Below are 21,792 nucleotides of genomic sequence, written 5' to 3'. Positions count from 1 at the left end.
GCTCCATCCTTTGTTTTCTCAATGTGGGATAAAACATAACTCCCTTTATGTAACTTATGTCTCCAATGTGTTATAAAATAAAAGGGACTTTTAATTTAAATATTTCCCACAAACTATAGTCTATGCATTAATAAAGTTAAATATTTAGATTTAACTTTATAAAATAGCTTTATCAATGCATAACAAATCTTGTCAATGATAAACAAGTCTTCTTGTCGATTTTAAACAATTACCATCGACATACCGTTGCCACTGGATGTCCACCCATGCGCAAGATGACTTACTATAAATAGTAAGTATGCTCAAAGTTGCCTCAAAACCCCTCAGAAAGACCTGCAACTGAAACTATCTAGGCCAAATGGCCTCTAAGCCCCTTTAATGTCCTAGTTAGCCTACGGGACCGTGGGGAAATAGGCTAACGACAACATCATGCTATGAATGCTAAAAAGGGGACATTACAGTCTGCCCTTCCCAAAAATGCTTGTCCCCAAGCAATGGCTGAACAACAACCCAATCAATCCACCTGGATCCCAAATGTAGTCATGAACTATACTGCTGTCAGTCAACATAGGCTCCTGCAACAACCTCTAAAAATTAACCAAGAGGAATCCATAATCAAATTGGCGAATACAACTCACCCAAACTCCAAAGTCAAGAACCCATGAGAAACAAGCTCTCGAAATATCAGAACCCAAGTAGAGTACATAACCCAAACTGCCAACACAGTAAATACCATCAACGCATCCCACTGGTCTATATGGAATGTACAATCCAACTCTGCAACAATGGTGACCACTCCCACATGAAACTGCACCAAATACAAAGAATCCACACACTGTACATCTACTGCAATTAACACAACTCTGTAGATTACGGGCCACTGTCTCATAACCATAACTCCCATGCACCGCTGATGGTGAAAAGACATCACAAGATAAACAGCAAGAAATGGAACCCAAACCAAATCTGCCTGCCACCAACTCCTCAACACAAGGATCAAATGCTAACTGATGTACATACCCTGCAGTTTAATGCTGATAAAAAGAACCAACCCCAGTCAACAGCTCACCATGAACAAGTGATACAACCCACTATGACTGATCACCAACTAAGTCAGGAGATGTCATAGCCAAAGGAGTAGAATCAATAACAACAACCGTTGAAGCATCACTCCCAAACTCCTGCTCTAAGTCATGTATTATCAAGCTATCAACCGCAGAACCTATTGCCATGTCATGCCCATCACAACTCTCATCCTATGGCGTCAAACCATCCCATAACTGATGACAAGCACTAGGAATCAAAGTATATCTCCATATCATCATCTCATCAACATGGTCATCAAAGGTAAATTGATGAGCATACCTCACAGTGCAATGCCGATAGAATGCGCCAATCTTAGTCAGTGGCTCAGACTGCAACCCAAATGAAACTAACTACAATTGATCACTAACCAAGCTGGAACTGACTACTACCTCCGAAGACATCGCCAAGGGAGTAGTATCACTAGCAGGAACCATGCCAACTGCTGGCACACATGATCTTTGATACAACATTTCTAATCTCCGAGCCATCATTACTAGAGGTCACCACCATGTCAGGCATACCACAACAATCTTCTATAGCACCCAACTCAACTGAACCTGACTCTAGTAGGAATGGAACCGATATGCCAATGTTAGTATCAAGGGTGGATGCATCCCCATCTCCACTGTCTCTGACAATCTCGACCATGGACATCCTCGGATCACTAGACACCACAGCTTGTGACTGTACAGAATCTGGTAAAGACTGCAGTCGCTCTAACTCCATGGTCACCTTAGCCAAATGAAACTGTGACTCCTCGAAAGCCAATTGTGTACTCTCAAGAATCTCAGAAGTCACCTCGAGCTGTTGAGTAAGCTCACTCACCTCATCTTCCTTGGCCAATAATACATCGTATGCTGTACTCCCCCACTCCATAAGATAATCTTTGTCGGCTACCAACTGCATATAATCCTGTCTCAGAATCCGAATAGCCTCCCATAAAGAGTGGATCTCTGTCAAGGAAAGATAACTACCTCCCTGCTCATCACTAGTAGGACAACCCCATCCATAAACTGCTAACAACTGACGAGCAGCGTCGAAATGCTGGCAAGCGATAGAAATGTCTCGCTCACTAACTCTCAACTGACTAGACACATGATGGCACTGGCTAGACTGTCTCCTGCAAACCTCCTCTGACGCACTGTCTAAAGGAGCATCCTCAAAGTTACTGGTCTCTAGACTATTACCATCCATATCCTGCGAATCAACTCCAAAGCTCATATCAACATACATAGTATCAAAAACTGTAGCATCGCTGTCCAACCCCTACGTACCATAAGAAACTGCTGAGGAAACTAAGTCCTCAAAACTATCCACAACATCCCCCTGGGTGTCGTCTGTAATAATTAGATCCTGGGACTCTCTTGTAAACTCTGTCATCTTTGAGAAATCATCAACATGTGATCTGACTGTAAAAGAAAACCGAGTCCCTGCTATAAGCGCTAACTCCCGAACTGAGCTCACCTCAAGACAAAGCTCGTCCACATGTCTCTCAGAATCCTGGAGAGCCAACTGAATACACACCAAGGAATTCCGAGTATCCTCTAGCTCATGAGAAAGCTGGTCAACCTCCTCCTCCTTCTTCTTCAATGCATCTAAATAGATCCCTGCAAGATTAAGGAGATGATTGTGATCTGAAAGTCGATGTATGTAACTTACCTTCATTGCCTCCATGCCTTCCTTGATCTATTGTAAGTCGTCACAAGAACCTGTTGTGACTCCTTTCTGTCTCTCCTGCAGTTGAATCATCCAAATGTGATTCTCAATCAATCCATACATCCTGTCATGATGAGCTAAAGCCACAAAAATATCCTTGTCCCTTGTCTTCAACTGGCTTGCCAAACCAAGTGAAGAGCTACTAGCCTCTATCTCATGTGAAGAAGCATCCAACTGTGCTTGATACTCATTTTCTGCAAAGTCCTGAATGCTCACTTTCTGATCAACTGTACTATCCTCAAACATGACAGTATCCTCAACTGCTGTAACTTCATCCAGCCCAACTATACTGGAATCACTATTTGTGTCAATCATGCAATCCGGTGTGCCTATGATATCACCTTCTGATGCAACTGGCTCAACCTGCACAACATCTGAAACCCCTTCTGCCTGTGAAGATGATGCAGATAAACTATTACCTGAAGATGTGTTGAAGTCTCCCTGTATCGAATCTGCATGTCTGTTAAACTCCTCATACAAGTTTTTGTTTGTCATAGGGAAGGTATGATCCTTAGGCCTATCAAAGCGTTCAATCAGTCTCTCGAAAACTCCACATATGAGGTAATGTGTGCATGACCCATAGTGACCATACCATGATGCCACCACTTGTGTGCTAACCCATCCAGGTGAATTGCTGCATACTTAATAGCTTCTTTCTCAGGCATAGGGTTCATTTGAAAGTATGTGTCAAGCTTTTGAACCCAAGCTCTTGCTGTAGACTTCCCTGAGCCATCATAATATGGTAACTGAAGTTTCCCTACTTTCTTTTGTAGCTCATAGCTCTGGTTCCTGTCATGTCCACGTAGCATATGCTTCATCCGCACATCTATATACTCCCTAAAGGTAATTGCAGCAATAAAATCTGGACCTCCGGCTTCCCAATCTCTCCTCAGCTGGTCTTGTATATCAGTGATCTGGGGCTCTGGTACGGGCTGCTCTGGAGCTCTAGGAGGAAATATGGGAATCATGGGCGGCGAATTCACTGTCCTAGTTTGCTGGGGTGCATGACCGAAATTGTTCCCAACTTGTTCGCCTCCATTATGTGCCCCATCCTGATTATTACCATTTTGATTATTTCCTCCACCCACATTAGCATTCAACCCCATTTGACAAGCCATCATCTGCATCATAAGCTCAAATCTCTGACTCTGTTCCTGTGCTCTTTGCTCTGCTAATCGCTGTCCCTGTGCTAAGGTGTCTAATAATTGTAAGAATCTTTCCTTTCCCTGATCTGGACCGGCATTCATTTTGTCAAACATTTTTCTCTTTATCTGGCTATTCCAAATTCCCTATAAGACCTCCACAGGATGGCAAGACTTATAGCTCTGATACCACTGTAATAACCCCAATAGGTTATAACTTCTTCAAACACCAAAAAATTTTATACTTCAGTTGTTTGACATTTTGTCAAACACTTTGCAAGCAAGCTCTGATACCACTGTAATGGCTCTCCTCAAATCTGCTCTCAAAAATGTTGATAAAAGCTCAAGGAATTTCATCAAACAATTCACATGCATGGGACGTATGACTGATATAGTATTTCAGCTTGCTTTAAATGACTTTTTCTTCAATTTGCATAGAATCTTGTGCTAGAAGACTCAAAATAGACTACACAATGACCTAACATGAATGTGCAACTTATTCTGACAATATTCAATGCATATATGTGACTAAAACTACTTGCAATATGCAGCTACAGCAACTAGTATTTTTGACAAACACTTGGGATGTAAAATTATAACATTATTTATGCCAAAAAGAGAACCTACAGTCAATTGACATTTTGTCAAACAATTGGCATGCAAACTAATAAGCTGATCATGAATGAAATGAACACCTACAGCCAACTGGCATTTCTACAAACAGTTGGTATGCTAACTAACTAGCTGATAAATAATAATAGTGAATTGCTCAAATGACACCAGCAACTATTATCTTCTTAATTTGCAATGAAATTTCTAATACAATGCTCATGAAATATGGCCAAGACTTTGGGCATTTACATGGATTACAAAATGATAATGCTGGTATAATGCACACTTACAGCTGAAACTTATAACACCCTAAAAAAACAATACTAATAAAGGAACCTGGTTGTAGATGGCTGTAATAATTTTCTTCAATGCTGCCCCTTCTGCTTTGTTTTTCCGATTTGCTTTTTCGAACTGCTTTTTCAGACTGCTTTTTCAGCCTGCTTTTTCGGTTCCGCTTTTTTCGCCTGCTTTTTTGGCCTACTTTTTCGATTCTGCTTTTTTGGACTGCTTTTTCGGCCTTCTTTTTTGGTTCCGCTTTTTCGGATTGCTTTTTCGGGCTGCTTTTTCGGCCTGCTTTTTCAGTTCCGCTTTTTCGGACTGTTTTTTTCGTATCTGCTTTTCCAAACTGCTACCCTGTTGAATCTCAAGACCATATCTTTCAATAGCGTCAAGATTTCCAACTTGAAGGGATTTCGTCCTTCAAACTATTGAGACATAATCTCCAGAAAATTTCCCAATTTCTTTGATATTTCCAACCATGCATAAAAGAAGCTCTTCCATTTCTTTTTTAGTGTTCTCACAAGAGCTTCATCCTTTGTTTTCTCAATGTGGGATAAAACATAACTCCCTTTATGTAACTTATGTCTCCAATGTGTTATAAAATAAAGGGGACTTTTAATTTAAATATTTCCCACAAACTATAGTCTATGCATTAATAAAGTTAAATATTTAGATTTAACTTTATAAAATAGCTTTATCAATGCATAACAAATCTTGTCAATGATAAACAAGTCTTCTTGTCGATTTTAAACAATTACCATCGACATACCGTTGCCACTAGATGTCCACCCATGCGCAAGATGACTTACTATAAATAGTAAGTATGCTCAAAGTTGCCTCAAAACCCCTCAAAAAGACCTGCAACTGAAACTATCTAGGCCAAATGGCCTCTAAGCCCCTTTAATGTCCTGGTTAGCCTACGGTACCGTGGGGAAATAGGCTTACGACAACATCATGCTATGAATGCTAAAAAGGGGACATTACAAACAAATCTAAAATTTCATCGCAAGAGAAAGGGGTTTAGTAAGCCAATAGTCAAGCTTCTTTTCAATCTTGACAAGCACAGTGTTCCACAAATCAACTGGCGAGGCTTGAAAGGCAAAGGGAATGCCCATAAAGCGAAAGATCTCCCCATGAGTGACCCATTTCTATTTGAATTGGTCAAGCCATGGCGGAGCTGGAAGAAAAAATTGCCTATAACAGAGCATTTTGTGTCATTGAATAGCAGAACCAGAGGCTTGACAAAAGGTGTCCTGGCATTGCAAGGCATTAGTGATGTTCTCCTCATCCTCCAAAAGAGTGAGAAAGGAATCATCAACAAAGTGCCCATTGACCAACTGAGAAGAGGAATCTGGCAAGGAGATGCCACGAACCAAACCAGAAGAAATGGAGAGGGCTAGCAACCAAACCCTTTAACAACAAGAACCTATAAAGCCGGAGCCAAAGGGCAACCCTACCAGATGGAACGAAAGAGCCCAAAGGCTTCAGATTGAGAGCTATTGATAGTAATATAAGCATTAGCATCTCCACAGACTGAAGAAAATTAGGACTAAAACCAAGAGCTTGAAGCATAGCCAAGACGAAAGGTCATTCAATCCGGTCATAAGCTTTAGCAAAATCAATTTTCAAAAACATAGACGGCTGATTGGATTTGCGAGCCCACTCCATGCCTTCCCAAACAGCAATGATGTTCTCAAGAATATGCCTAGACTTAATAAAGCCAATTTGCTCTAGCCGCACAATTAAAGGCAGGAGATGGCAAATTTTAAGAGAAATTGCCTTAACAATAATCTTACAAGACACATTAAGCTAAGTGATGAGCTTCCAAGTACAGATATTCTCAAGATCGCCAGCTTTAGGTATGAATTTGATGTTTCCTTTGTTGATAATAGCTCCTAGACTCTTAGAATGATAGACTTCAAGATAAACTTTGTGCAAGTCGGGACCAATAGACTCCCAAAAGTGTTTGTAAAATTCACAGAGAAACCCATCACACCCGAGGGATTTGTTATCAGCCATGGAAAAGACCACCTCCTTGAAGTCTCGGATGGTTAGAAGCTGCTCACAAAAAGCGCGTTGCTCGACTGCTAAGCGGTTTGGAGTAACAGAAATACACTTTTTGAGGGCTTCCTCCCAAGCAACTGAATTTCCCTGCGAAGCAAAAACATTTTCATAGTGGTGAGCAAAAGCTTGCAGGATGTCAAGGAGACCGGAGAGAACAGAATTGCCTTGTTTGATCTTTTTAATCCCAAAATTGGTATGATGGGCTCTAAGAGCCTAGAAGAATTCTTTAGAAGCCTTATCACCCACCTCCAACCAATGGAGGCGAGCTTTGATTTGGGCTCCTCGAGCAACATAATTATCCGCAATTTGCTTGTCATGATGAAGCTTGGCAAGCCAAATTTGCAAATCAACATCAAAAGGGTTGACGGTGAGAGCTTCAGAAGCTTTCTTGAGAGTCGTAGTAGTGGATTCATAAGATCGTCATCTAAAAACCACCAACTGCTGCCCATAGATGCGCAAAAATCTAGCAGCTTTGGTAACAGAATCATTCCACCATTAAATCCAACTGGTCTGAGAACGCGGACGTGGCTCCAAATTTTAGACACATTGGATATGAGCAACAGTGGAAGCATGTGTCAGCACTGACATATTGAGGAAAAATTGCATCCTGACAGCTCGCTCACTGACATATTGAGGAAAAACTACATCCTGATAGCTCCTTGGACAGCTGTGTGCCAAGAAATGGAAAAATAAATGGGATAGTGGTCTGATAACGTCACATTTGGTAGAGGAATGACAAGTAAATCTTGATCCTCAGAAAAGGAGAAAAAAGATTGTGCAGTAATCATGGCACGATCAAGAGGTTTTAAAATGAGATCAGAGCCAGCTCGAAAGTTAGACCAAGTGTGTTAGACCCCACTATGGTGGCGGTGCTTAGTATTGGGATTATAAAGGCCCAATTTATTATGCATGTAGTACCAGACTTACCTTTCCCCAGCCGTCCAGCAAAAAGGCAAAATGTTGCCTTTGTCAGAGGCCAAGTCAACCATATTAATGTCAACACACATAACCCAGGTAGTTGAAGGCAAGTTGTCAGCCATTCGGCCCCACAATTGAGATCTATCCACAGCATCATTGGAAGCATAAACATTAACTACTCCAAGAATGATTGTTGATAGAAAGCAAAAGCCAAATTATTATGTGCATGGGGTCAGAACCATGTGAAATAATAGCAGAATGAAGACGAGGTGACAAAGGAGTAATAACACCACCTCTACCAGTTTTGTGCTAAGAGGAAAACATAATGCCATCCGGCCAAATGACACAACATGCAGAGGAAAGCATGAAACCATAAATTTTAACCTTTTGCATGCAAAGAAAATCTAAATTACCAAGTCTATGACAGGTGTCCCTGACATAGTACTTTCTGGAGAGGTCTGTAAGACCCTGCACGTTCCATGATAAAAAATTCATGAAAATGCTTCCATATCTTCCTCGTCCTCAAGAGAGGAGTAACTATTTTGCAAGAAAGTTGAAACTTGGTTGTAGCCAAAAGGAAACTCCTTTGGACTGATAGCCTGTCGTTTCTCGTCTAGTTTCTCAACACGTCCGGGAGGACTGCGAGAACGCCACACATTCTGAGTCGCAATGGAGGATGCAGCAAACGGAGTGCAAACCACAACAGAAGTGGTAGCCCTTGCGGCCACCTTGATCCCCTGTAAACTACCAGGTTTGAAACCTACGAAACAATAGGGTTTGATTTCGGAAAAATTGTCGTCAACCCTACAATGGCTGGGGTTTGTGCTCTTGTTGAAATAGGAGGAACCGAAATGACAACCGCATATGACTATTTAGGAGCCTAGGGAGTCTTGCCCTTGTGCCCAACAGTAGTCCATTCTTCTTTTTGTTTCCCTTTTGCTAGTTTGGCAGGGGCCTCCTTAGGCGGGGGTTTAACCCTGGGCACAACCAAAGGGCAATCCCTAATCTTATGTTCCGCTGACTGGCGCCTATAACAAGTATTGGGCAGGATCAAATAGAGGACCTTCTGAGAGAAGGTTTGAGAACCAATCTGTATCTCCACAGAATCCTTGAGATCCTTGGAGAGATCAACCTCAACACACGCATTTTTGAGGACAAGCATTGAAAAAAATTCATGTTCCTTGGTAATAAATTTGCCAAGAGTATTGGCAATGGACTCAATAAAAGGCCAACCTGGCAAGGCTCAACCTAGGAACTCAACCCAAACAGGAATCCTAAGCTTTTTTTCGTTGGAGACAGTGAAGTCTCTCGACCATCTTTGAAAAACTAGCAGGGAAGAACGCACTGACCAATGGCCATTGTTAAGAACCACGTCAGCTTGAGACAGGTTGGCAAAACAAAATAAAAAAAAACCTTTAGTAAGGTTTTGCACAGCGTCAAGGCGGACTCCACGAGGAGTCCAGCTCTTGTTAACCCATTCTCAGAGCATAGCTTCGGGAGGAGTCCTACCCACAAAATACCCTATTAAGGTATGTTGTTCTAACCAATCACAAGTAGCATCAAATTCTTGCAAAGGAAGGATAATATCAAGATTACCTTGTGAAAGACCTTCAGGACGAATTTACGAGGACGTTTGTTCAATGGAGGCGCCATGGCTTTCCAAAGCAGCAGCTTGAACACTAGTATCAAAAACTAGGTCACCGCTGGCCGGGACCATTATAAACTAGCCTAGAAACTCCAGCACTAAATGCGGTTTGACAAGTGGTAAACACAGAAAGAGAGCTCAGACAGAGAGCTGTACTCAAGGAAACTCAAAGAACGCATGAAACCCTAGTAGAGCGAAAAAAAACCCCAAGACTCAAAGACCGATGTTTCAATTAATCTTAAAACGTTTCAGTGTTAGAATTTTGAATAAACGACTACTCATGAAAATGCTATCTTCAATTCCATCTAGGCAGAAGAGTTTTTCAAGATAGATTCAAACCATCTCTGTCACATTGAGCGTCACAAATGGATTTTCCCTTCCTTGGAGTAGTTGAATTTACTGAACCACTTATTCAGAATGCAAAATGTCTTTCAAAGAATATCTAAAACAAAAATAAGAACTATCACATCCACTAGCAAGAGAAGAATAGAACTGTCCATAGCCACAATGAGTGATTCATGTAAACATCTTTCTCTTTCTAGAAGTAGCTAAGCTTTAAAGGACAAGTTACCCCAGTGCAAAATTTCTTTTAAAATTCAATTTATCATGCAACACAGTCAGCATTTAATTATGTGACAGTCAAATTAATATTGTACTTTGTTCCCTAGGTAGAAAAGGTGCAATCATAGAGAAAAAGCCAAATGCTAATGCAATGAAATTGTCAGACTTTTGGAAATGTCAATACAGAATTGAGATCCTTCATTTGAAAAATCATTGTGTTAATAGTCTCTCTATGATAATTGAGAATTTGAATCACAGAGAAATTGTTCTATGGCAACTAATTTTTTTAAACCAACTATTAGAAACAAAGTTTCTTAGATACCTTTTCTTGCTCTTTATAGCAGAGCAACTTGGTTTGCTATACTTAGTGTACTTTGTTGTCTTTGGAGATTTATAATTTAAAACAAATCAACAAACTACCTCGGTATAGCGCATTGCATGTCGAGTCTCCAGTATTTAAAGTTCAAGGTTGAAAGATATATATGTGCATGTGAGATTCTGAAGTGAATGCTGCTGCTTGATTTGTCGACTGGAGATAACAATCTACTTCGCAAATGACCCTACCAAAACTAGAGAGCGCCTATTGCAGAAGGTGTCTCCCCAGTCCACAAATGGTAAACCCCATCAATCACCTCTTTGTAGCTTCCAAAAAGTTTTGCAACTTTGCTCTACCGAAGTGTTGGCATGTTAGCATCCACCCTCTTTCAAGTAGAAAAATCCCCAGTGATTTCAGAATCATGGCTTGAAGCCCCCCTATAACTAATACTTGTTATTGATGTGACATTAGTAACTCGCAAGTAGTTTACAGCACTGATATGCCCTTGTGATCGGATTTCATTCCACACTACTACTCTCCCTTCTCCATCACCGGGTTACCCAATCAACTGGGGCACTCCTCTATCTGGTTGTAGGTTGAAACTAACCCACCCACAAACTCCTTACTCCTGATAAGCTGAGGGCTGATTTATCAGCCCAAATCTACAATGATAATTGCACAGGCCTAATCCCCTATTGCCTTACGGAATAAACATGGCCAGGCTCTATATAAGTTGAAAACCTTCACAGCAGAATTCTATTTTACGAACTTAGATTCACCAGATTGGAGATGCATAGTTCCAGTAAGGTCTCTACTCTTTATTCTCTCCCCGAACATGGGAAAAGCAAAAGATAGAAATAACATTGACTGATAAAGGCAGAGGAAGAAATTGTAAATAGAGGATAAAATGTCATCCAACTTTTACAGACTAGAGAAAACCCGTTTTCGATTCCACTTAACTTCCAGCAAATATATAACATACTACAGAATTTTTTAAAACTGAAAAAAAAGGAAAACATGATAGTTTCATATTATTTCAAGGGTAATTCATTTTTCAAAAACTACTACCAGTCAAAAAATTGTGTTTTCTCAAATTTTCTTCATCGAAAATCACTTGTTTCAAGATCAATGTTTACGGTTCAATAAAAGTTAATGCAGATTACAATTGACAACAGTTTACTTCCTTCGTATCGAAATTTCCAGTGATGAGCGAAGTCTTAGAAAAGACAAAACATTCACGATACTTATGTTGAAATTCCAAAAATAGATATGGGTACTTGGAGAATAGACTGAAATTTATTTATACTGAAAGACCGGGACAATCTAACAAACTCGAGAAAAACTAAACAAATCCTTACCGTGGGTCAGACTCGAGAGCAATATGAAGGGCCTGGTTTATTGCAGTAAACAAATTTATTCGCTTCCCCGCGGGTTGTAGTGCAGGGGAAGTTGAAGTTGCACAGGGTGAAGATTGAGATGAAGATAATGTTGTCATTAATCTCCTTAAACCTAGTTTTCTCGCCATTATCTTCATTATTGCCATATCCTCCTCCTAACACTCTAAAACTAATTACAACGATGCAGGGAGGGGGTTCTTGACAGAATTATAAATTTGTGTCAAAATTCGAGGAGGGACTTCTGTGCATCAATCCATTTTCCAAACAAGCGACGCGTAGCGTCATAGTTCCTGCCATATGCATGATAGCTGTAGTGTTATGGAGGATGAAAGGAAGAGTTTGGGATTAGGTGATAGTTAACTATAAATTGAACATGAAGAAATTAGTATTGATCTATAACTGGTGGAGAGATGTTAATACAAATTAGTACTAATCCATAAACTAATGGAGAGATGTTAATAGTTAGTAAAACTATTATATTTTGATGAGTTTAAAACAAATCAAATATAACAAAACTCACAATTTGCAATGTTAATACAAATTAGTACTAATCTATAAACTAATGGAGAGATGTTAATAGTTAGTAAAACTATTATATTTTGATGAGTTTAAAACAAATTAAATATAACAAAATCTACAATTTGCTGACTACTTAATTCAGACCACCAATATTAGTTTTAGAATTTGTAAAATGGTATTAAAAAAATTAGAGCAAAATTGTAAAATAATGGCTAGTAAAACATAGTGTAAACTTTAAGAAATAATATTTTACAGTTGTTAAAGATAAATATTAATATAAAACTAATGAGAAATATATTTAAAAAATAAGAAATAAGAAATTTTAAGTATTAAGTAAATAAACATTTCTATTTGACCAAATTGTCAGTAAACATAATTCTATATAAATGATGTTTATTTTCATAGCTTGTTCAGCAAAATATTAGAATAATAAAAATTCCTAATTTCTCTAATATTGAATGTTATGAATTAATTATGTAAAAGAATTTCTGTCAAATAATGAGCATAACATTTTCATGTTTTCTCTTGCCCTCTAACCTTGATTGATGAATGAGAGTGTGAAATAAGAGTTTAATGAATCATTTTATACAATTAAATTTGAACCATTTATTACAAAATAAAAATAAATTATTTTACATTTATAAATTAACTTTTATTATAAAAATATATCTTTACATTTAAATTATTTTCATATATATTCATTCTTAAATACTCAGAAACATTAAAATATTAAAATTGGTTACTCTTAATTTCATACACAAATTAATTAGTTTTAGAAAAATGTTTTATCAATCATTAACTAAGACTAAAAATATTGATAGAATTAAACATGATATTACCTTTGTAGATATTGTTTTCAAATCCTTCATACTAAACTTATTCAATTTCAAATTTTATTTGAAATATAACTATTTATAGTGGATATTGCTCATCAAATCCTTCATATTAGATTCATCTAATTTTGAATTATATTCTAATTATAATCATTTATAATAGAATAGTAAAAGAAAAAAAGTATGTATACATAAATATGCAATTAAATATATATAATATATAAATGATTGTAAAAAGATTACTAGTGAATAATATAATGATTTATAAACTAGAAGAATAGACAAATTAAATGACTTGTCATTAACAATGAAAAACTATTTAAAAATATGTATACTTGATTAGCCATGGCAATATTTGCAAACCCTTTACGTGATTATGAATTCAGTGTAACCCGCACCATTAATATTGTGTTGGCTACGGACCTTCCCCAAATGGTCAACACTCTGTCATCTGGGCACTATTTTATTCCACTTCCCCATAGTCTCCAACAACATATTGTCAAGGTCTTTGTACTCTCATTTGATAGGACAACATTGCCATGCCTCCACGTCTCCAATTGGTTGTGGTTGTAATGAATATGACCTAGTTCTGGAGTTCATTGACTTAGATCCCCAATGTGTCTCTCTCTCTACTCATGCTCAAATTTATGGGAAAAGTGATATAAAATTTTCACATAAGAGCAATGTGCACATTCAGTGTTGGGCTATGGACATTGACTGATTCGTCAGCACTTAGTGCTGTGGTTGCTCTTCAGAGCTAGCAGATGAACTGTTTTTTCCCATTCTCCAAACACAAAGCTTTAAGAATCCTTAAGAAGAGCCTTCATGAAGATGTTGATGAGCTGCATCATGGAAGAAACATGCTGAAAATCCACAGAACTATTGTGAAACAATTACTTTTAAATAACACTCTAGTTATCACTACACTTGATTGGGGGGCTGCTTAGAAAAACCAATACATGAAAGAAGAGTTCGACGGCACATGAGCTGACATACTTGATTGAAATAAAATTCAAAACATACATTCAATTGCTATTTGGTCTATCAAACAGTTGACGGTACACTTGAAATTAATACTAGAAGAGATTGTTGGAAGCAAAAACAAAAAAACCATTTCCTGTTCAACATAAAATCGTCACTTACAAAGATTTCAAACGCAAAATATGATATGATTACACACAAAGCTTCTATAGCTATCTAGAGCTTGTGCCAATAATTAATTTTCTGTAACTATCGGGAACAACATACTGCTTTCTTCTGGCATCTGGAGCTGCCTGCTATTGCACCGCACTCTTATGTTCGCATTCATTTATACACAAATGCACCGCCTCACCTGCTTTACAACTGACTAGAAGCATTCAATGAAGGTTTATCCTTTCAACCAAGCATTAATAAGGCTGTAATCTCCTGCGCCGACCCAATACAAATGAAGAATTTTAAGTGGTCCATGTATCTAGCAACAGATATGTATGTCAGTCAGCAATTATTTTTTGGTATATAACTTTTAGTTTGATGTTTATGTTTATCCTATTTTTCTTTTGAGGAAAATAATTTATCTCTTGCCTAAATTCAGCACAACCAATAAAGCATGAGATAAACAACATTTTCCTCTTTTTAAAAATAGTTTTAAAAAAACAAACATTTGACTAGATTATAGAAGTGGTAAAATACTATGATTTTATTGGTCTGACTAAAAAATTAAAAGCACCTGCATGAATGCAATAGTATTCATGCCATAGGCAGGAACTAATAACCCTGTTCTAATGAGGAAGTGGTAATCATCATAGGGTAATAAAAATTATGTGTTGTAATGTAATTTGGATATCAATGAAAAAGAATGCTGCCTATTCTTAATCCAAACAGAGGATCCTAACGTAGGTATATTGAAACGAGAAGAAAATGTTTAATGTTAGTATATTATATCAATCTCATCCTCGGACGAGGCATTCATTCAAGATTTGCATGCCACGTTGCCTTCCATCATCAATACATTTCTTTAAATTTAGAGGAGAATCTTGTAAGAGCCATTGATCATCTTTTAAAACATTTGAAAATATTGCATCTTTTTTCATAAGTTTAGAGGTGATCTTAGCCCTTGTTGATTTTTTTATTTTTATTGATTGTGTTTCACTAGCAGAAAGAGAAGAGAAGATGAATACTTATATTCTTAATATGTGACATTATAATTATCATCAACATTTAAATAGAATATCTTAATTAAAAGAATTAGAAAAAAAATATGTTCTTGTTGATTCTTTTTATTTTTGTTGATTATATAGAAGATGAATACTTATATTCTTAATATGTTACATATAATTATCATCAACATTTAAATAGAATATCTTAATTGGAAGAACTAGAAACAAATTCTTTCTCTTGATTTTTTTTATATTTGTTGATTATGTTTCATTAGTAGAAAGAGAAACTGAATACTTGTATTCTTAATATGTTGCATTATAATTATCATCAACATTTAAATAGAGTATCTTTATTGGAAGAACTAGAAAAAAATTCTTCTCTATGATCCCTTACAAAGATCTCGTAGCGATAGCTTTCTCATATAATTCTACCAAGTTATGTGGCAGCACGTCAAGGGTGGTTTTTATTTTTTATCTTTTTATACCTTGAGACCTTTAAAAATAGGTCATTAGGCCCCATTACTAATAGCAATATAACTAAACTTTTGCTTAAAGGAAGGCATGAAGACTTTGTCTCTAGATGGAGCCTTATCACCTTGCTCTAATACTTCCCACAAAATAATAGTCAAAGTCTTGGCTATTAGGATCAAATTAGTGGTGGAAGGCATTGTTAGAGTTGAATGCACAAGGTTTATCTCCCAAATTTATTCTTGACAATCTCATGTTAGCATGGGAGACTTGTAAATGAACTCAACAAATATATCAAAGTATTGTTTTGGTCAAGATCAATTTTTGTAAAGCTTATGATAGAATGTATTGGAGCTTTATCTTAAAATACTTCTAGCTTGGTTTTAGTCCTAAACTTCAAGCTTATGTTCAAATGTTTTTTAAGGATGTTAATGCTCTAATTGTTATCAATAATGTTATTGGGTATTCATTTGCCTTACAAAAATCTATCTATCAAGGTTGTCCAATAGCTCCATACATATATGTCCTTGTTGCGAATGCTCTGAGATATTTACTTCAAAAGACTAACAATATGAGATTGATCTTTGGAATGTTTATCCTTGATAACAGAGTTGTTACTAATTCATATTATGTTGATGATACCCTTTTATTTCTACAAAGTCTTAAAAAAAAATGTTTATTCGTATTGTGTTGCTTCATGTTCAAAACTTGCATATATATTGTTCTCAATTTTGACATCACAAAATTAAGGCAATCTTGCGGAACTTTCTCATGGATTTGTAGGTGCGTCATCTTTGTTCAACACATTCATGAGGCATCATGAAAACAATTTATTATCTCTGAATTATTCTCTATGAAGTCATATTTATGTGCTCTTTTGAAAGTTCTCTGCTTAGATTATCTCAATTGTTTGTAAGAGTTTTCCTTCTTTCACTACAAACCCTCAATTTTCGGTTAAATTTCTCATCTTTTCTTTGTTTTTCTTTTGTTTGTGGTCTTGTTCTTTCCTTACGTGAATAGCCCTTAGAATTTTTCTTAATTTGAGTTAACTTAGGTCCAAATCAAAATTGTATGGCTCAAGTTATAAGGGAAAAAGTGGAGTTTTTCAAGTCAGCTACATATTTTTATTAAAAACCTCATAAAAGTGGCTTTTTATTGGAAATTGCATGATATAAAGTTATATTTGATATTTAACGTGGCTTTTATGGTCCATTTTAAAATTTCAACTCATTCTAAGTTGATTTGACCATAGCTTTTTATGTTTTATGAAAATAGCTTACTTCAAGGTTATTTTTCATGTTACTCATTAAAACTATAGTTAAATATTAGATATAATTACATGAGACAACTTAAGTGTATAAGTGGAATTTTTATTTCATATTGCATATATCCCCATGCAAAATACTCTATGAAAATTCACTTTTAATAAATTTTAAGTCCCAACATCATTAAAAGTGCTTTTTAAATATGAATGCATATGTATTGTGTTTAAAGCTCATTTTTAATAATCAAATGCATATGTGTTTTTAAATCACCATTTAAAGTGGGTTTTTCAAACTCATTTACATGTAAATATAAAATTAAGATGAGTTCTTTATTCATTTTAATCCAAAGTGGTGATTTTGGACCAAAATACATATATTTTTATTAAAAATATGCTTTCCTTTTATTCTAAGTCATAAGTGGTGATTTTTAAGCCAACTGTATACATTTTATAAAACATGTAAATGCTATTGAAATGTGTGTTTTGACTTATAAATTCCATTCGGACAAAAAGTGGAGATTTTATATCGTGTTGCATATATTTCCCAATATGCATATGCTTCCTAAAAATGTGTTTTCATTAGCAATCGAAATGATCAACTAAGAGTGGTGATTTTTGGTGATATGCATGTATTTTATAAACTATGTTTTCTCCCAAAATTTGTGTTTTCTCTATCTAGGATTGAGTGGTGATTTTCAAAGGGAATGCATATACTTCAAACATGTTATAAGTTCCTAAAAATGTGTTTCATCTTGAAAACGCCTTATCTCTCATGGATGGCAATTTTTCTTGCAACTACATGTATTTTGAAACATGGTTTTGCCCTTCTAAAAATTGTTTTCCTTCTTTTAGATTGAGCAACATTTTCAAAAGGAAATACATATGTTTTGTAATATGTTATGACTTCCAAATTGTTTATTTTGGCTTACAAATGCCTTAACCCTTCTAGGCAGCCATTTTTGGAAGAGATACATGCATTCCATAACATGTTGATGCTTCTCCAAAGTGTGTTTGTAGCTTTCATTCCTCTCTAAGGCTATAGGCAGTAATTTTAAGGGCTTTTGCATACATTCCCAATACATTCATTTGAGCAAAACAACTTGTTTTGGGCTTGATTTGTATCAAAATACTTTGTGATCTCAAGGTGTTTTTGCATCAAAATTCTTTAAGAAGCTACCTAAAGTAAGGGTTTTTTTATTCCAAGCTTATTTTTTAATATTTTGCAAGCTCATTTTTTCCCTAGACATCATTTTCATATGTCTTTGCATTTGAAGTTTCTAGGTCAAAGGTTGTTCCACATTTTGGGCATTGCATTTCTCTAACCATATCCACATGTCCAAATTTGAACCATGTTATGATCATTTTAAAATATATTTAAGTATTGGTTTTGGACAAATCTAAAATATAAAAATCTTCTAGATTCTTTTGAGATTTGCTCAAGATTTGGATAAGGATTTGTCTTTCTCATTTTTGGAGGAGTTGAGGTAATTTTCCTTAGTTATTTTCTCTAAGGCATTTGTATATATTTGTTGAATGTACTTGCAAGTCATTGTCATTTTTATTTTCAGATTTGCATGTTTTTGTTTTTGAAGTTGTTACTTCTATTTTTTGTCTTCTTCTCCAAGTTGCATATGCAAGGTTTCATCTAACTTGCATATGCAATTGGGTGTAAAATCGGATTCTTAAAAGAAAGATAAGTTTTATTTTCTTGCACATGTGAATGGAAGTTAAAACCCCACCATTACACATTCCATGTGCCTCCATATGGTTGCCCTATGGTTGAAGTCCTTCCCATATGCTTGTTGGATAAATTTTCACATTTTACACTTGTTAAAACATGAGATGATCATTATGTTATTCATTTTTCCCCTTGCTCACTTAAATCCAAGTTTGTTGTTCGCATATGCAATTCATCCCAGAAAACTTGTTTTAGGCTATTTTAGTCATAATTTAGTCATTCTAAGCTTGATCCATTCAATCATTCTCTATCCTTGTTCATTCCATCCATTTTCCCCATCTATTCCTTGTCCAAAATCCATCAAAATATTGCTATGGATCCTTCACATGAAGATGTTCTCATTTAATGGGATTTTCATGTAACAATTGTGCATGCATACCATTTTGCAATGTTAAGAAAACCTACTCTAGCAAAAGACAGAGACAAAAAGAAGATGAAGTTTCAATATGATTAGTATCATAACTCCATCACTTCATCACAAGTAACTTCATATTGTGATGAAGTGCGGGATATTGATATATCACACATGAGTATTGAAGAGTTTATTCAAAGAGTTGATGTTGCAGCTACTAAAGATATGGTGTGGATCAAGCTTAATCATATTCATTTTCTATCAACTTTTCCCTTAGAAACCCATGAACCAGAATTCATCCTTGCATGTGCAAGACACTTTGATGCAGCTTCATGAACTATCAAAGACCAAGATGATAATACTATCATTAGTCCCAATCCTGAGACTATTGATCATATATTTCATGTTCCTCACACTCTAGTTGTTACAAATATCACTAGGAAGAAGGATATGGACAAGTGGAATGAGGATACTCCTTATTATACTTAGTTTGTAAATGACAATTGGTTGATCACCAAGAAGCCAAATCTTGTCAAATGGCCAGTCAAAGGAGTGCACACATGTGATTTCAAGGAAGAAATCAATGACCTAATCACACTTTTGAGTCGCTTGGTAAGGCTCAAGGATTCAAACACCTTTGAACCCTGCATATATAAGTACATCTCACTCATAATATGGTAAAAAATGATTGTGTTGTGGGTTGAATTGGTGAGTGACTCAATATGTGAGAAATTGGTGAATGTATTATCTACTAGTGTGTTCAACATGATCTCCTACATAGTATACATTACTCCTGCTCTAAGAACCTTTTCTAGTTTATCAACAAGACACCATAGTTCTATAGTTTGTGTGTGGGAGTACTATGAGCAACTACCCTTAAAGAAAATTTGGATACACTTTAGAAGGGTTCAAAATATCTTGTTTGGGTATCTTGTGTGCTTATTTGATAAAGAACTTCCTAATAGGTGAGTATCTGATGAAGCATGGAACATATTTAACTTCACATATCTGCGATTTGGATGCTTCAAGGGAGAGCCATACACACTACCAAGGTACCTAACTAATAAAGTCTTACTCATGGAGTTGGCAAGGCATCTTATGAAATTCTAGGTTTATCAGTCTAGTTTGCACCGGCTTGGAATGGGAATATCATCTTGAAACCCATTAAAGATTGGAGGATACTTGATAGACAGTGTGCCTAAGGAAAAGAACATGGAGTTTGAACTCCAAAGGATCACATTGAAAAATTTTGTAGCTAGGATTTTTTTTTATTAGAGAGGATTGCATGACAAGATGAGGAAGCAGTTCTTGCACATACATCATCTAGAAGATCTCTAGATTGATGTATGTACTTAGGTGGATAAACAACACATGGATTATAATTGGTTGACAATGAAGAAGATTATAGATTGCAACTTGGCATCAATCCCTCTTGGATTTGAAGATGATGATCAAATCCTAGATCCTAAATATTTTCAACACGATGTGGAGAAGTTATACATTCTTCCTCCAACATGGTTATTGCTAATACCAATATATGGATGAAGAGAAGGGGTCTCAAATGCATAAAAAAAAACCCTGGCAAAGATTTTGATCCTGTTGGTCTAATTCATTTGAGATCAGAAATAAAGGGTAAAGGTAAAGATGACACATCCTCATCTACATTTGAACCTCCTATTCAAAGTTTTCACAAGCTATCTATCCAAGGAGGAAATGATTCAAGAGTACTTGAGGTGAAAAGGGTTGAATCTCAATCAATTCAAGTTGACTCAAGTGATGATGAAGCAAGAACATCAAAAAGGATTCATCACCTCTCACTTAGTGTCCTCTTGTAGTTCTCACTACAACTTCTCTTCTGAATTTGGTTCTAGTATCTAATAAATCCCATGATTTGCATTTAGGCATTGCTATGGATGTATTCTCCATTGAGCATCCATCTTTTAAATATTCTATGACTATTACACTAGTGTTGTATATGTCATCAGTCACACCTACACTAGAAACACGAGGAGATTAGTATGATTTTGAGAATGTTTTTGATGCATATTCCATGTTGATTCCTTCTATCATTGTTCGGTCTACAACATTAGTTGATGTGACTTCAACTCAGTTTAAATAATTCATGATTGAGGTCACACATAACAGTTCTTCTCCTACGACCATTCAAACTAAGACACTAGCTATAGTTACCACTGTTATGCAAGGTAATCTAGCATTAACTATGGTAACTACTTCTTCAATCAATGCATCTTCTTTCAACCTTCCTCATTGTTTGAGAACTATCACATAGGAAAGGAAGAAATAAGAAATCCTGCATGAGGAATCTAATAGGAAAGTGAGACAACCAAGAGTCTCAAAGAATAAAATACTAAGACAATTTCTCGAGTAGTGGTTGATGAAAATCACATCAAGTATGTTGAAGTCACTGAACCACTTGTGGAAAAATCTACTAAAGACATGCAACCTACTGATTACTTAATCACAAGGGTTGAACTTGGTAAACAAACAAGGCTAAGTTATTAACATGATGCACATAAGGCAGTTAACTTTCTTTCTTGAAAGAATGATGAGCTGCGGGAAAAGAAAATGAAACTCAAAGAGGAGAATGCATGTCTGTTGGGAATCATTGAAGAAATAAAGTGGTCCTTTGTAGGTAATGAACCTATTTTAGTTGTATGTAGAGAAAGAGAGAAGATGAAGGTACATTTCATAGATGAATGGGTAACCAACATTGAATCACAAGG

At 36.2% G+C, this 21,792-nt stretch overlaps 1 protein-coding gene across 1 annotated transcript in view; it reads right to left on the bottom strand.

Moving 5' to 3' along the window:
• The window catches only part of LOC149541877 (2-oxoisovalerate dehydrogenase subunit beta 1, mitochondrial-like), a 46,090-nt gene extending 33,956 nt beyond the window's left edge, over positions 1 to 12,134 (bottom strand). The window contains exon 1 of the mRNA XM_089796953.1: positions 11,698 to 12,134. Coding sequence (XP_089653079.1) covers positions 11,698 to 11,882 — 185 coding nt within the window. The 5' untranslated portion in view covers positions 11,883 to 12,134. The remainder of the gene's footprint in view (positions 1 to 11,697) is intronic.
• Between the last annotated feature and the right edge of the window lie 9,658 nt (positions 12,135 to 21,792).

The sequence above is a fragment of the Cupressus sempervirens genome, chromosome 8 (assembly GCF_028749045.1).
Source record: "Cupressus sempervirens isolate cs-2001-9-10 chromosome 8, ASM2874904v1, whole genome shotgun sequence".
Lineage (NCBI taxonomy): Eukaryota > Viridiplantae > Streptophyta > Pinopsida > Cupressales > Cupressaceae > Cupressus > Cupressus sempervirens.
Note: the sequence above shows the minus strand (reverse complement) of the source record. Positions and strands in the feature narration are given on the sequence as shown.